Here is a 17,653-nt window from a genome sequence, read left to right as displayed (position 1 = left end):
GAGGGAGATTGCTTTCAGGGAAGTTTTTCCTATTCTTCCAGATTTTGGTGAATTTTGATTGTCCAGGAAGTGTTTTTTTGGCTCTTGAGAAAGCTTAATGTGTCTGCAATAACATCGTGTTGAGAGAAATGTGTGTTAAAGTGTTTTTGTGTGAAATATTTTGAGGAATCTGTTGACAAGCAGGAGCTGGGTGTCCTTTTTAGCACTTCCTGGACATCCCACAAGATACTGGTCAATAATTCTTCTTGTTTTAGTGATCAACATTGTAAAGGAGTCATTTGACACGCAAAAATAATTCACAAAATTGATATTATTGGCTTTTGAAAAATTGAAGTTTGTCTCCTTTTCGTTCTTTTGGGGACGAGAGTTCCCATGAGTTTTCCAATTTCCCAGAGGCGGAGAAAATTCTTTCTCTACGAAAGTATCATATTTGACCACTAAAAGTTACAATAAAGTGAGTTTTACTGAAAATCGTTCGCTGGATATGTTGTGGTCCGGAAAGAGTTAAATACATTTTCCCTCAGAACACCACGAGTTGAGTCCAAGATAAATTTATGAGTTGGCTTCAAACAGCTCTATATAATTAAATCAACTTGATAGGGGCTTGCTTAAAATAGCTTAGTCTCAAAACTTACCTGTTCTAAAGATTATCATATTAGTATATTACAATAAAAAATGGTGGTCTAGGTAGTCAGGCAGATTTAAATATAATTAATATTATTTTTAATTAAATAATAATAAATATAATTAAATATATAATTAAATGTTTATGGAATATGTAAAGCTTGTTTCTATCGAGCATTGGCTATTTGAAAATATACAGATATTTTACGCAATGAAAGATTTCATTTGGTGTCTATTTCTACCCCGGTCTCCCCTACATTTCCATGTATTCCAAAAACAATTTCGCAAATGAGCTCCTAATTGTAGGCAAAGATTCATAAGTGCATTTGAATAATTTCACCATATGCATAATCCCGGGACCTCCTGTGCTGCTTATTTTCCATATTAACCCAAAAATTTTATATTTTCAAAATACATGAATACCTCAACTGCCTCGATCTCCCCTATCGTGAATGATTATAGTACGCTAAGTTGATTGAAGAATTTTGAGAGAGAATTCAGGAGTTTGATGTAAAACAAAACACGAGTACTTTTTGTATTATTCCGGATGGCTTAACATTTATTTCTAATTCATTTTATTTCACTTATATCAATTGTAAAGTTATCAAATATCCATTATTAATAATTTCAGCTCTCTCTCTCAGTGAGATTTCGTCAATATTCTCAGGACTCTTATCTCCTACATGTTCTAAAAAAAACATTCTCAAATTCATTTTTTTTTAATCACAAAATATTTCTTTCATATTTTTTTATCTAACAAATTCATCCATTTTAATGTAATTTCTGCCTTCAACATTAATCTCACTGCAATGGCAAAATTCATTATATTGCAAAGTTATAAGTTATGCATAGTTTCGGCCAGAGACGAAAAAAGAGAAAAAAATAAAAAAAAAGGAATGAGAGACTGAAGTGAAAGTGTGGCGAATTATCGCCTTTGGCACAAATTGCGTGTCAAAGATTTTTTTTTAAAAAAGCACAGTACCAAAGCTGGAAATATTGAGAAGTTATAATATCAGAGTAAATTGCTTAAATAAAATCTTACAAGGAAATTCTATTACTCACACATTTTATTGTCGATAGAGAAAAACATGAATAATATTTGGTTTCATTTGGTATCAAGTTTTGTGTTTTGTTTTCATTTTTCTTTTTGATATTTAACGGTTGTTTCTTTTTTTTTGGATGGAATTCATTTTTTTTTCTAGTCAATAATTGCATTATCAATTCACTTTTTTAACACCTCGCGAAATTTTGAGCCACAAATTCACATTAGATTCTTACCTCATCGACTTTAGACGCTTTTTTGTGCGCCATTCATCTTATTTAATAAAATTATTTTTTTTTCTCTTAAATTACTAATACATTGTGTAGTAGTTGACTAAAAATCTACATATAATATTATAAGAAAAAATACACTTATAACTTGAGTTTACTTAGCGGGGGGATGGGGACCTTTTTTTTCTTTTACTTCTATTACGCACCACTCCTAAAAAAATTAAACAATTTCTTCATTTTTCTGAATTTTTGTATTCCTCATTTTTCTTTTCTTTCAACGAAACACCAATTAAATTGGGCAGCAAATTATTCACGTAACACTTCTGTGATCAACAAAACAATATTACACACTTCAAGGGGAAAGAAAAAAAATACCTCATTATTCACTTATATGGCCAACAAAAGTGCGCTTCTTTCGGAGCAATTTTCATCATGTCACAACCTATCCCGGAGGAAGATTCTGGGGAAGGATTACCGATTTCGTTAAATATACAAATTACTCCTCTTCACAACTTTTTTGGTGCAGATGCGAAAATAAGCGACTATAAGAATTTTAATTTCCCAATAAAACAATAAAGGGAAGTTATGAATCTGAATCTACGTTACTTTATTGTTTTATTTCCTAAAAAAGAAACAAATAATAAAAAAAAATCAAAAACATAAGATAAGCGAAGATAAGCTTATGGCAAATGAAATTCTTTACAGACAACTTCTTAGTACACACAAATTGGAATGCGTTCAAATTCGATTTCATTGTAATCAGGTCAGAGAAAATCGAGGGTGGTTTTCGTTTTTATCTTTAGGACGGGTTCAATCTCCATCTGCAAAATACTAGCTTTTTATCAGAGATACAAAAAGAATTTCGAAATATTCGACATCGAATATTTGAAAATCTATCTTTTCGAATTTATGCCCCTAGCGGTGAAAGTGACTTAAACTTGTGACTTGGATTCTGTGCCCTAATCCACCTTTACGATTTATAAAGACATTAACATACACTGAGAAAAAATAGGGGTGCGATTAACTTTTTTCATCGTAATTTTAACACTTTAAATATATCAACATTTTTTAATGTTAATTTTACACCTTATTAACGGTAAAATTAACATGAAAAAGGGTAACTTTAACCCATAATACACCTAAAAAGCATAATATTTACACCGATTTCGGATCAATACCGCAGGGTAAAATAAACTCAACTTTTTCGGATTTCTCTCAGTGTAGTTAGAATCAAAACAATGATATGACTAAAATTCCCATCAGTTGCCCACTAACCAAGCCAAGATGAAAATTATTTATTTATTTCCCAAAAATGTGCCTAGGTTGCGTTTGCCGCCGACTTACCACTGCCGGTCTCCCCGGTCATCATTAATCATTATTTTGATAATAATTACGTTAAGCCGTCTCACAGCTTAAGTCGTAAGTCTATCCAGCACATAAGGACCTTAAGTAAATTGATATTATTCATCTAAATTAGTAAAGTTCTTGAATCTACCTTAACACTTGGAAGGACCCTAGTGGCAGCCGCTGCCAATTTAGTTTTCAATGTTATTTTTTATAGTGAAGAATATATCATTTCGCCTGGAGGCCTGATTGAATGCGTGCAGAATTTATCTGGCTCTTTTTTCGTTATAAAATTTTTAATAAAAATTAATTATTAATGTAAATATATTGCAAAAACAAAAAACTGCACTCGGAAAGACCAAGTGGCAGTTGCTGCCATATGCATTTTATATGAGAGTTTGACGTTCCGCAGATGTAATTTTCTTGATTGTTAGTGTATAAAAGTCTTAAAAGAACGAATTGAAAGTGTTTTTGCAAATTATTGAGAAGAATTATGGGAAATATTGATTTGGGAAATATGAATAATTTTGGGAATTATTCAATTTTTCTCTTACTTCCCAAAGCTGAAGATCCAATTTGTTAAGCGAAGTTAATAGAAAATAGTTAATAGTATTAATTATTGTTCATAAAGTAGAATTTTTGCTTTGAAAAATAAGAGAAAAATTGAAACATTCAAAGGCTGCCGCATTCAAAGGCAGATCACTTTGCCTTACTCCATGATTCTGATAAAAATGAAAACACCGAATGGTTAAAAATCTTTAGATACAGTACCCAAGGAGGTGAAATTTCTGATTCAGACACCAGAAAAGAACTGACTGAGGCTCCGAATGTTAAAATATAATTAAAAATATCAAAATATTATGTAAAATCCGATAAGTGGCAGCGGCTGCCACTTGGTCCTTCCGTGACACTTTTAGTTAGGGTTCTACGAAGTGTTAATCACAAAAGAAAAGCCATGTGCTTGACATTTGGAGCATTTAGGAAAATTTGTTATTTTGTATTTTCTTAACTTTGATCGGATCACTTAATTTTTCCCAAAATTGCATAATTTTGATAAGCGCTTCCAATATTTTTTTTTATTGGTTACTACCGGTTCAAATTCAAACTTTTAAAATAATCCAAGACCTTTCCAATGAACTAAAATTTGCAGAAATTGACTAAGAAATACGTACTCTACAGCATATTTAATTGCAATTTTTAGAACCACGAACTTTTTTTTTCGTATACATGCACAAAATATACACTTAGGAGGGAACCCTCTCAACATACAATCGTACGTTGCGTTTACGAGTATCTCAATAACTTGTATTTGAAAGAATAAGGAAATTTAAGTGATCTTAATGGTATTTAAATCGGATAATAGAGGGGGGTCGCCGAAGACCCTAAGTCGCTATCTTAAACCGTTTGAGCTCTAGTCCTGCTAATAGTTAAATAGGACAGAGGCGGACAAACATCGTGACAAATTCAAAGCATATTCACATGACATATGTCATTTACACCCCGACTCATCCGAATATCAGAGGTTGAATAAAATATGGCTATCTCTGTAGAATTCGACCAATAATAAATTCGGGGATCAAGTACTATGAGGTTGTATATAAAGGACCTCAGATACCAAGGGGTCACTCATTCCCATTTTTCTGACAAGGGTTTCTGGTTTCTCGGGTTTCGCGATGCAAATCTTGGGTTTTTCTCGTTTCGCGATGCAAAAAGTGGGTTTCTTGGATTTCTCGAAGCGTTTCTCGGACAATTGACGAGGGTTTCTCAATATGAGTTACCCTTTGTCAGATACCATACGCTTTATCTGGGTTTATTACTTGTAATTTTATATCGCAGTAATGATCTCTACATACTAGAGAAATTTATGTCCATATTGAAGAGTTTTTCCTGCACAAGCGTGCGGAATTTGCTTCAATATGGACATAAATTTCTCTAGTGTGTAAAGGCCATAAGTCTAAAAAATTTCATATCTAAAAAACTTTGGGAGTTTTAGCATACTCGAGATGTATAATGATAATAATTAATTGAAAACAATAAATATCGTGGATTATGGAATTTTTGAGTTTTCTGGTATAGGTACAACATGCTAAAATTTCATCAAATTCGAAGAGCGGCATATCGAAATATTCGACATAGAAGTGTCAAAAATATATTTGTCAATTTAAGCGCCCCTAGTGGTAGTCGTACAAAGTTGCGATGTTCTACAAAGTTGTAGCATTTCATCCGATTTTTTGATTTCCCAATTTTTGAACAAATTAGGCTATAAATAAGTTATGGGTCTTTTTAAAGACTTTTTTTTTAATACATTCAAATATCTAATGTTCAAGTCCAACCAACTGAAGTCGAGTTTCATCTCGAACTTCAGAAGCTGAGAAAGAATATCAGCTAATTATTGATAATTGTGTTATTATCAATAAATAGAATACCTCTGTAAATTATAAAATTATCGAATAAAAACAACTATTAAAAATTATTTATAAAAAAATTGTACATGAAGTACTGTAAATGCGAATAATACTTATCGAAATATCTAGAATTAACGTACAGACACTGAGAGAAATCCGAAAAAGCTAAAATAACATTCCGGAAATGTTAATTTTACCCTGCAGTATTCACCCAAAATCGGTGTAAATATTACCCTTTTTAGGTGTGTTGGGGGTTAAAGTTACCCTTTTTCATGTTAATTTTACCCTTAAAAAGGTGTAAAATTAACATTAAAAAATGTTGATATATTTTTACACCTAAAAAGTGTTAAAGTTATGAGAAAAAAATGTTAATCGCACCTCCGCTTTTTCTCAGTGTAGAAACATGGCCCATAGAAGTGTTCAAATCCTGCCAAATTAAATTAAACTTTAACCTTCGGCATCGATAAAATTCAATATTTCACATGACTCAACAAATTTTATTTGATTTAAAAAGAAGACAGAAACAAATATAAACCACATAAACTAAATATTTAATCCCACTCTGAAATAAAAATTTGTTTTTGGATCTTGTTAAAATTTTTGTTAAAAGGATATTATTCGCCAATTTGTTTAAACGTTTTCTCACATTTTGTTTATATGGAAGAACATCCTTTTGACAAACTTTTCTAATTAGTTTGACAAAACATTTAATTCAGAGCGTACTAAGTCCCAAAACATTTCCCAATTGGATAGAGCTTTGAATGTTTTTGAGCTTTCAACTTCCAGCCAATCAAAGGGATGAGCTTAAGATATTTTATACACTGAGAAAAAAAGAGGGTGCGATTAACATTTTTTCCTCATAAATTTAACACTTTTTAGGTGCAAAAATATATCAACATTTTTTAATGTTAATTTTACACCTTATTAAGGGTAAAATTAACATGTAAAAGGGTACATTTAAACCCTAATACATCTAAAAAGGGTAATATTTACACCAATTTTGGATCAATACTGCAGGGTAAAATTAACATTTCCGGAATGTTATTTTAACTTTTTCGGATTTCTCTCAGTGTAGGAAATATTTGAAAAACTGTGATCTTGAAATTTTCTGATCATATACGAATATTTGTTTGACTGTTGCAAGGAACATAAGATTTCTTTTACCTTTAACCGATTCACCCTTCCCTATTTGACCTCTTCGCTTCTTTATGGGACTTACTTTGAATTACTTAGAATTGATACAAATCCAATTCTTGTGGATGATCACAGAATCTATAATAATGTGTAAATCTAGAATGGTTTTTGGATCAAAAAATCGTGAAATTGGCTTGCTGCGATCTCGAAAGATTTGAGCGCTTATTTTCGTTTCTGCACCGCCAACTTGATTAAATTTTGTTACCTAGTTTGTGGCCTTGTCCGGGAAGGTTAGACAGAAATTATTGGTAGAATCTGTGTGGAATTTTACAAACGGCGTCCACCACCCCACCCGATAACCACTCACGACGACCATCGGCTCTTCTGGAGGTCAATTTGACCCTCTAGGGTCTTGGCCAGATAGATTACAAAGAGCTGGCTCAGAGCTGCCCCTAGAGCTACTCCTGCAATCGTATAAAGATTCCTCTCAGCCCACACTCGCACAATCTCAATGCATCCACTGGTCCAGATTTTCTTGCTGGCTGCAGCCACTGAAGCATTTTGGGCTCCATAGCCACACATAATGTTCACGAGTCCGGATGAGATGTCCGTATCGTTGATGCAACAGCTGTAGGGCACACCGCAGCGTTCGACGCTGGGTGATGAACAATTAAAATACTCATTCTTACCCCAATCCAAGTAGCCAGCATTGCTGAGGCCACAGCATTTGAATTCCTGTTGGGCAAAGTCAATGAGATTCTGCAAATCCGGATCATCACGGTAGGTAGTTATGATTTTGTCCGTGAATGAATCCTCCAGGAAGCTATTCATGTTGTGCGGAAAGACAAAGCCCATGATGGCAACAGCCATCTCTAGGAGGAAGAACATGAGGAGACACATGGAGTAGAATTTGAGCAGGCAGGTGTTCTCCCTCAATGCACCCAGGCATCCGGCAAAGCTGACAACAAACACCACACCACCAGCTATTATCATCACCAGGGAGATATTGAGGATGACATCGTAGAAATTGTCTACTTTGAGCCATCCTGTGGCCTGCCATTTGTCCACAAAGGCATAGAATCCCACACCAATCAGGAGACCCCCAAACAGCCAGAAGACAAAATTCAGCAGGAAGATCATGTACTTCACGCATGAACTCACGTAAGTGAAATTATTTGAGATTCTACGGTGCATTTTGGTGCTTTTCCTGGAAACAAATGAATTGTGTTTTGGTGTCTCCGGGAGGACAAAACACTCACAGGAAGTTATTGACCTCCTATGGTAGCAAAATTTCATGAAACTTTGCGTTCATGTTTAGCAAAACTAACATAACCAGGAAATTTATTACTTCCTCATTGGATTTTTCTTAGTATTATGAACGAAAACATAAACGATACAACTAATAAACAAAATTGAATACAAATTTCCACAGAATATTTTTTTTAATTTAAAAATTTTAGGATTCCAAGAAATGTTTCAATGAAACATAAAATTCTTGTCGACTTGAATTGTCCTAAGAACACTGACCCACCTTGAGTGTCGTTTTTCCGCATTAACACCCGAATTTTGAGTCACTTTTTATGCACAAACTCTTCTACAGTCACTTTAAATGAGATTCCACAAATTATTCGCACTGAAAACTCCATAAATCACAGGAAATTGCGTGAAAAACATTCACACAATCCGTCTTTTTCGTCACTATGACACATCAATGATTATCCAAGGATAAATTTTGACAATTTTACCACCCGTGCTGTAAATTCAGATAAGAAAAACATAGAAAACATCGCAAGCTGTCAAAAAGTTGCTGTTCTACGTGTGTTTTGCGTACTAGAGAAAAACGATAGAATTGTTGTGAAAAAGGCAAAAAGTGTTTATAAAATTGGCATAAATCACATCAATAGTTCCCTTAAGCACAGCTACAGATGAATACGTTCGGCTGTGAGTAGGAATTATTGGTATTTGGGCATAAAACAAAACTTGATCCATTCCTTCCTTCAAAATTAACTACAGGGTGCTTCAAATATTTATTGACATTTTTGAGCATCGGCCAAAAGGTTGTTTTTTCATCTATTTCCCAAGGAGAAAAAATCTCTTATTCACTAAAAATACATCATCTGTAGAGTAAAGAATTTTTTCTCCGACGGAGAAATAAAATATCAATTTTGCAAATGCTTGAAAATTGTGATAAAAAATCTGTCTCACCCTGTACTTGATGGATTTTATTTTGTGCAGTTCTTGCTTCTATTATCGCAAAATATGAGTTCAATTGGAGCTATCTGTACATATATGTGGTGTATTTGTCTAACTGATTCTCACCGGCAAATAAACCTTTGATGTTTTACCCTTCTCTGCATTAAAAAGCCAAAAAAAAAGGAAAGATCTCAGAGAGCATCCTGCAAAAGCAAATCACAAAGCCTTTTATCACTTTATCAGAGCATTATTGTTTATCACACACATACACCTCACAAGTTCACCAGCCTGCAAATTAATTTATTACTTTTGTTTACACTCAAAAATCCAAAAAGTTGTTTTTGTGTAAATAAAAACTGCATTCTCTGCAAAACCTTTCCCTGCCATACAAATGGCTAAAATGGTCGGGAAAGGTAAGAGTAAGTAACACCTTTTATTACATTCTTTATTTTTGCACTATTTTCTCCTCATTTTCTATTCCAATTTATTGCCATTTTCTTCTTTTAAACATAATCACACATTGTGCACTTTTTCGATTAACATGAGATTATTGTGCAGAAGACATTGGGCCCGTTTATACGCTTAAAATAATCTCGGATTTAGAGTATTTCTTAAATTACAATTTAAATTTAGTCCTTCCCATTATTTGATATCACATGTTTTAAAAATACAAGAAATACATTTGGAAGAACTGTAAACTTCATGAAAAAAAAATATAATATTTTTGAAAACATAAAAATTATCGCCAAAAAAAACAAGAAATGACTCGGAAATTTTAATCCTTAATAAAGAATCAGTCTAGTGAAGTACTTTAAAACTTAAAATATCTAAAAATTTACATTACATTCCATCCAAGAGATGAGATTTTTTCTGAACTTATTTTTGCATAGCATGAAATCTTTATAAAAAAAAGGCAGTGCAAAGCATCCCATACTTTGCGAAATGCTCAAACTCATCGTGACTTGAATGCTATACCTCATACTTTCTCATAATTAACCGTTTTCATGTTCACAACCAATTTGAACCGATTCGTAATTCATTCAAAACGTTTGCTATTGTCCTAAAATAGTTTAGGACTAATGCAATTGATTTTTTGATAGAAAATTTGCATACCAGTTCATAATCGGTTGTGAACCGGTTCATTAGCGACTCATAACCGATTGGAATCGGTTCAGAATTGTAGGAAGTTCCAAGATCGTTCTAACGAGATTAAACATGATACAATTCGGTTGAAAAAGACACTCCTGTATGGTCTTTTTAATCTTTGAACTTGAAAACCCGTTGCACTCAATCCCGGGATTATGCACATCGAGAAAATTTGCATATCCGCAGGGGCTTTCTTTTGAATGAATCTTTCGTAGAACGAATTTCGCGCTGAATAAAAGTAGTGAAAACAAAAAGATTCAACTGATTAATAGAAATGCATTAACAAACAGTACTTTTTGGACAGAGTTCTTCAATAAATGGGTAGAATGTTTAAAAAAAATTACCTAATAGAATTTAAAGTTTTATTCTGAAAAAGAAACACTGTGTTTTCAAATTTCCCGCGTCGCGGCATACAGTAGACTCTCGCTTATCCGTGGACTCTTTTTCCGGGTGACATAAAAAAATCCGTGAGACAGTTGAATTTTAAAAATTTTGTTGACATATTTTCCCCGTTTTGGGTTTTTTTGTTAAAGCAAATGTGCTCTATCTACTGTTAATTCTTTCTCATTGTAACTTTTTTGGACAGTACGCATGTTTAGAGAGAATGTCGATTCAGTCAGATCAGAATTCACTCCATAAATTTGCAATGTAAACAAAAAAATCGTTAGATTTCAAACAATTTGATGTGTATCACTCTCAAAATCCGTGTGACATTTCGGTCCCGTTCCACGGATAAGCGAGAGTCCACTGTAGTATACATTCAGGCGTATTTCAAAAATGATTTCATAAATTGACTCCCAATGGTAGGTAAACTTGCATAATTGTATGTGCATAATCTCGTCAGGTGCATAATGCCGGGATTCAGTGTATTAGGTATGATTCAACGGGATTTTCGTGTCAAGAGGAAGTGTCAACATATCCAAAAATGAAAAATAAAATCGCAAGACGCGTTTTCGAACAATCCCAAAAAATGATTGTGGTAGGGAACAGGAGTGTTTGGGTGAAAATCTACCTCGACCCCCCCCCCCCCCCCCCCCCCCGGCGAAGTGACTTATATGCGGCTGTTTGAAGCCAACTCACAAATTGATCCTAAACTCAGCGTACACTTCTCAGAACAAGAACGCATTTAGACAGATATATAGTATTTTTATCGCTCTTTACAAGGACCAGAGTCTTGTACACAAGGAGCACCTCAATTTTGACATATATCTTGTAACGGTCACGAGTGCAGAAAAATTTCTATATGCATCTGTACGAAAAAGTAAGACATTGGCTTCAACTTTGAAGGCCACTCGCTATGGACTAGGTGAAAATGAAGGGTATGTAATGGTTCCAGGGTCGACTTATGGGGGGGTCTCCTAAAATCCCAAGTCTTTATCCCTAATCGTTTGGCCTGCAGATGTTGTCGCATACAGATTTACAAACAGCGTGCCGTCAAAAAGCTCAGCATTTCAAATTTTCCAAATTCTACTAAAATACGACTCCTTAGGCAGTAAGGAGTCGCATCAAAACAAAACAAATTAGATTATTAAAATTCACTGTCTCAATGGCTTTACAAAATCAAATGGTCGACTAAGGTGAAATTGGTATGCCATGAAAGAGAAATTAACAGTGCACTAGCAGATCGCTGTTTGGTATTTAGATGATAAAACAAAACGTAAAAATAAAAGAATGAAACTAAGAACATTCTCAAGATCCCTTCGGAAAACTTAAGGGAAACCTGTTCCAGTACATCAGTAAGATTTTGTAACTTCTCTCTTAAGATTTGCACTGAAAATGTTTTGAATACTTCAATATAAAATTTTAATTTTCAACAATTTCGAAAAAATGCAAAAAACGAAAAATGTTTTTTATATTTTCGACAAAAAATTGTCGCTTAATATTCTTCTTTTATTTGTACAACGCCTCATTCACCTAATCAAATTTTTGAGAATGTCATTGAAATTATTTTTACGTTTTCTTAAATTTTGAAATGCATTTTAAAGTGTAATAAATTTAAGTCCTTCAAGTTTGTTTTTGCATTGCATATCACTATAGTAAATTTAAACAAGGGTGGAGACGTTTATCACTTCACACTACTGTTGCATTGTAGTGCTATTGTTAAAATATGTTGTGATAGTACAAATTTTGACTTTAAGTGATAATTATTATAAGAAAATTAGAATTAAATTTTCGAATGCTCTCAAAATACCCAAGTCCTCAATATGCCACTGAAATGTGAAGAATGCGATACGATCTCAATTGAAATGAGTTCAAACACTTCGCGAATTTCTTTTCGCATATATTCTGTTCTGAGAAGGTGACAATTTATCTAAAATTGTTCACACATCTCACACACCCGAACAAACAATACACCATTAGTATAATTATTTTAGAAAATTTTCTCTAAATCTGAAATTACAGTGCGGGAAACTTTCTGGATGGTCTTAATGACTCGAGAAATAGCAATACAAATTATTTAGAGAATATTTAAAAATAATGTAACATATTAGCCGAATTGAATTGTCAAATGAAAAGATTAACTTCTCTCTATTTACACACGTATTGTTACTTTTTAAACGGAACAAAATGTTATAAATATAAACACAAACGAATATAAGTAGAACTACTTAAATTTCTTTTCTTTTAATTTTGAACAATTAACCAAGAAAATACAAAAAAATATCAACTTACGGATCAAAGTTTCACTTAATTTAGTTCTTTGTTTTGGCCAACATTTGGTGCGTCTGTATATCGATATCAACCACCAGGACACAGAAAATTCCTTTTTCTGATTGTGTGTAAAATTACTTAAATTGAATTTTATTGTCATTTCTTTGATCCCAACCCCCATGCGACCATCGCCGTCTTAGCATTGATTTCAGCTTTCTGGTTGAAAAGTATGGAAAATCTCTTCATTGATCTTATACTTCTATCGTAATTCACATAAGGAAAATTATTATTGGGTTATCACGCGTCAGAAAATGTTTTGTTCATAATATTTCTTCGAGATAAAAAAATCACTAATTCTATCATTTTTAATATAGAATTTTGAAAATACACTTGAATTTGCATCAGATATTTCTTAATTAAATAAGTTTTAGTGATATTGTGACTATAAAACTAAATTTGAAACCTTAAACTACTCTATTATTAAAGTTTTTTTTATGAGAATATTAATACAAGGCGAACCGGGATGTGCACATTTTCGGTACCGAATAAAATCGCATGAAAAAAATCGCATATGCACCCAAAAAATTTATATACACACAAGAGATATCTCTCTAAAAAGTTTTAAGTTTTATTAGCTCCCAATGATAGGCAAACATGCATAAATGTGTGAGCATAATCCCGATACCCCCTATATCACAATGTTTCTTTGAAAATGAATTCTTTGAAGAATACTTCCGCATAAATTAAAAAATTATGAATTCTTCAAAAATCAAAAAAAAAAAAGAATGCCACATTATCCCTACAATTTATCAGTCAATTTTATTAAGATTTTAAGAATAAACTTTTTGTTTTTTTTTTTTTTTGTTCTACATTTCATGTGTTCCGGGATAAGTCATTGAAAATTTTTCAACAATAAAGCTAGGGGAAGTTTGTCTTATTTTTAAATAAAATTTAGCCTTATCGTGGTATAATTTAGCTGCACAAACAGATTTAGAAGCCAAATTTGTATTATGATATGGCTCAATTCTATTTAAAAATAAGAGAAAAATCCCAATTTCAAAGTTGCCCTAAATTCAAAGGTGTCTTCTGATTTTTAGAAAAACTAGTAATGAATACCTAGAAATTTCACTACTGTAAAGGCATAGTTCAGATTCTTTAAGAATTGTGCCGTATTAATAAAAAATAGTTATGATTGAATTTTGAGCATTTTATAGGAGTTCAGAAAAAAATTGATTCGACCCGGGACTCGCTCATCTTACTGTTAGTTTTTTTTAATTAATCTGGATTACTTAAAGTGTATAAACGTGCACAAATTAACAAGGAATTTTTTTTGATTATTAAATTTAAATATTATTTGGGCATACAGTACCTGCTGAAACGGAGGACCAACAGAGACTGAGATTTCAAGTGGAATTGGAGTTTGTACAGTGCCTAGCAAATCCCAATTATTTGCACTGTAAGTTGCACAGGATTATTTCTTCAAAAAAAAATGTATTTGCAGGAAATCAAAGTGGAATTGTATTACTTTCAGTTCTAGCTCAGAGAGGCTACTTCAAGGATCAATCATTCATCAATTACCTCAAATACCTTCTCTATTGGAAGGAGCCAGAATATGCGAGATATCTAAAGTATCCAATGTGTCTCTATTTTCTGGATTTGCTCCAGTATGAGCATTTCCGGCGGGAAATAGTTAATTTGCAGTGCTGTAAGTTTATTGATGACCAAGCCATTTTGTTGTGGCAGCACTACACACGTCGAAGAACCAAACTCCTCAATATTGGGAATGGGTCGGTGAATCAGAGTGATCAGGCTGCCAGTCAGAATGGAGCTCCAAATGGTATGGGACAGAAAGTTACATGATCCCATCAGCATCAATGAACATTTTCACCGGCAACGAGACACTTCCAACGACGAAGGTATCGTGCAAATATCTTTTAAATTACAATAAATTAAGAGATCTGTATTATTTGGTCACGCTAACGGATTCCCCATTCATATTGTCCACGCGATACAATGTTTAAAAAAAAAATTTTGCGTACATCGTATTTACATAGCGGAAAATGGTGTGAATAGTTATTAATACATGACACAATTTTCACGTATTTATATGGTGCGATAGAGTGAGAAATAATTGAATATATACTCCTTTCTTCCAAATGAGAGAGAATGAACTTCTTTTTGTGACAGTTTTTCCACCTCGATAGCAAAAAAAAAACAGAGAAGAAATTTGTGGAGGGATTGTCAATTAATTTCCATGTCATGAAACAATCGTCAAGAAGTGCACATTGAAAACCAATTGAAATAACCAAGTAATAGTCCGTTATCAGAGAATGAATAAAATAAGCAGAAAGTATGTTGTTGCTTTGTAAATTATACATGCCAATTATTGAGAACTAAAACCAATTCTATTAAATCGCTCAATTGACTATTGCCTCAAAATCTCATTGAGGATTTGCTATTATAATTTCTCAATTAAATTAATACGTGAAAGCTTCTAAAGCTGTCTCTTTTTATAAGCAAAATAAAGGTAAAATAAAAAAAACTTGGAAGAATGGAACATTCTGACCATTAAACAGATCGCACGTTTCACAAAAAATGTATTAATTGAGCGAGAGAGCGGTGAAAAAAAATTTGGTTGAACATTGAAATTCAAACTGCATTGTAATAAGAATTTTTAGTTTTTTTTTTTTATAAATACGATTTTCTCGGTGTAACACTTTGTAAATGAAATCAATTTGAATATTATAGAGTCGTACCAAAGGGGGTTTATCGTATTGGCAAATGAATGTCTTCAGCAGAAGACCACTGTAAATATTACCACATTTTTATAACAAAAAAAAATACATAAGTGATCGAGATGAAAGTTATTCATAGTTTTTATACATAAATTAGATATAGTAATTTTAATTGCTATGTTGCTATTTATTGCAATTTATTTGAAATTAAATAATTTCATCAGAAATAATAAATAAACAAATACTTCCAAAACTTGTTTAAGGACATTTCTGTACTTATTTTTTTTTTAGATTATTATAATACTAATTTTAAGATGAAAACCATAATAAAGGTATATTACACTGGAAATTTTTAATGAGACTTTTGAATGGAGAAATTCTTCATTTTGTCTTACAACGGATCTTTCATAAATGCTAAAACTGTGATTTTAGGTAATTTGAGTTTATAAAAATTTCGCATGAATTTATGGCTCCAGCACACCTATATTAAACCTTTTAGATCAGGAAAATTTCATAAAGTCGAAATTTGCATCCCTTTTCTTGTCACCTTTCTTCCTTATCTCTTTCTTCTTTCTTTCTTCCAGTTTGGAATATTTGAAATTTCCCAAGGGGTTAGGTCATTCTCATTTTTACTGACATGGTTTTCTGATTTTCCGAGTTTCGCGATGCAAAAATTGTGTTTCGTAAACCGTAAAAAAAAGCAGCTTTTCTCCGTATTTTTCTTTTGCACATCTAAAACAGTAAGTAAAATTCATAATTCCAAATTGGAAATGGTTCCAAATTACCCAATTTTACCCTAAAATCAAAGTTCAAGGGTTCCAACATTTCGGTAAGCATTTAAGCAAATTTGGTAAGTTATAGGTTATAAATAAATGTTTAGTACAATAAAATATTCTTAGTAAAGATAAAATTAAAAATTTGGAGCATCTTTGCATCTCCGTTATGTTTATAGAGTGATTTTTAATCAATTTTGATTTTTTTAATAAAATGAAATATTTTATTGATCAGTGACAAAAAAAACGTTACTTACTATAATTGTTTATTTGTATTTCATATTTTCATTAAAACTCAGTCCCGGAATTATACACAATTTCGGGACCGAAAAAAACGCGCAAAATTGCATTATGCATCGAGAAAATTTGCATACTCGCAGGGGCTTTCTTTTGAATAAATCGGCCGTAGAACGAATTTCGCACGGAGTAAAAGTAGTCAGAGATCAAAAAGATTCAACTATTTAAAAGAAATTCATCAACAAACAGTGCTCTTTGGCCTCAGTTTTTCAATAAATTGTTAGAATATTTAAAAATTTTACCTTATTAAAAGAAATTAAAGTTTTACACTGAAAAATAAGCATCGTGTCTTTAAATATCGCGCGTTACATTAATATTATATATACATTCAGGAATATTTCAAAAATGATTTCATAAATTAACTCCCAAAAGTAGGCAAAGTTGCATAATTGTATGTGCATAATCTTGTCAGATGCATAATCCCGAAGTGCATAATGCCGGGACTGAGTGTACCTATTGAGAATTTACTAATGACCCACCTTATCTTGCGGCCATCGCCGTCTTTGCGTTGGTAACCAACTTTCAAGGTCAAAATTACGGAAAACGATTTCACAGGTTGCGTATTACTCGGTCTACACATTTTTAATATTTAATTTTCTTTGTGAGTTAGTTCATAGGTGTCTTAATGGTCTTAATAATAAGAATGATGGTCTAACGCACAATAACTTGTTTTGTGCGATATAACCATAAGATCGTATAGTAAAGTGGGGTAACTGTATCGTTTTCCGAAGAGTGCTACTTAAACGCTTGTTTTTGGACTGATGAAATTCTTTTTTACTTCTTCTAAATTCAAAGAATTATTCACTGTTTCATTCAGAAACATAATATAAAAAAAAATTATCAAAAATATTAGAGAAAAATTTTAAAATAATGATAATACTGAAATAAGTCAGTATGCACTAACTGGGTCGCTAATTCACTTTTAACTAAACCTTTGGATTTCAAATACTTTTTTCACAAGGAAAAAACAATTGGGTTTTTTTTGTTCCCCCCCTACCCCTCCCCTTCCCCTCCAAAATCATGTTTTTTGGGATTGCTCGAAAACGCGTCGTGCGAATTTTTCATTTTTGGATATGTT

The 17,653-nt window shown here is 32.5% G+C and overlaps 2 protein-coding genes across 7 annotated transcripts; one reads left to right on the top strand and one right to left on the bottom strand.

Moving 5' to 3' along the window:
- Positions 1-1,182: 1,182 nt before the first annotated feature.
- LOC129805467 (tetraspanin-33-like) lies at positions 1,183-8,504 on the bottom strand. The gene is made up of 3 exons (XM_055853395.1): positions 8,311-8,504; positions 7,045-7,986; positions 1,183-2,356 (listed from the first exon to the last, which is right to left on the bottom strand). Exon 2 carries the CDS (start codon positions 7,971-7,973, stop codon positions 7,143-7,145), a length of 831 nt encoding a protein of 276 aa, XP_055709370.1. The 5' UTR covers positions 7,974-7,986; positions 8,311-8,504; the 3' UTR covers positions 1,183-2,356; positions 7,045-7,142.
- A 51-nt stretch (positions 8,505-8,555) lies between these two features.
- On the top strand, positions 8,556-15,854 carry LOC129805551 (mediator of RNA polymerase II transcription subunit 31). 6 transcript variants are annotated; one of them, XR_008752095.1, is made up of 5 exons: positions 8,556-8,836; positions 9,015-9,391; positions 14,137-14,226; positions 14,302-14,686; positions 15,519-15,854. XR_008752095.1 is itself a non-coding variant. In XM_055853561.1 (5 exons), the coding sequence occupies exons 3-5, from the start codon at positions 9,364-9,366 to the stop codon at positions 14,628-14,630; spliced, it is 447 nt and encodes a 148-aa protein (XP_055709536.1). In that variant the 5' UTR covers positions 8,556-8,720; positions 8,793-8,836; positions 9,015-9,363; the 3' UTR covers positions 14,631-15,854. The 6 variants fall into 6 exon arrangements, 5 of the variants coding, with proteins under 5 accessions (XP_055709536.1, XP_055709544.1, XP_055709523.1 ...); XM_055853561.1 differs by having other exon boundaries at positions 8,556-8,720; positions 8,793-8,836; positions 14,302-15,854; XM_055853569.1 differs by having other exon boundaries at positions 8,556-8,720; positions 9,308-9,391; positions 14,302-15,854.
- The last annotated feature ends 1,799 nt before the right edge of the window (positions 15,855-17,653 follow it).

This window comes from Phlebotomus papatasi, chromosome 1 (genome assembly GCF_024763615.1).
Source record: "Phlebotomus papatasi isolate M1 chromosome 1, Ppap_2.1, whole genome shotgun sequence".
Lineage (NCBI taxonomy): Eukaryota > Metazoa > Arthropoda > Insecta > Diptera > Psychodidae > Phlebotomus > Phlebotomus papatasi.
The sequence above is the reverse complement of the archived record's forward strand: the minus strand, read 5'-3'. Positions and strand labels throughout refer to the sequence as shown.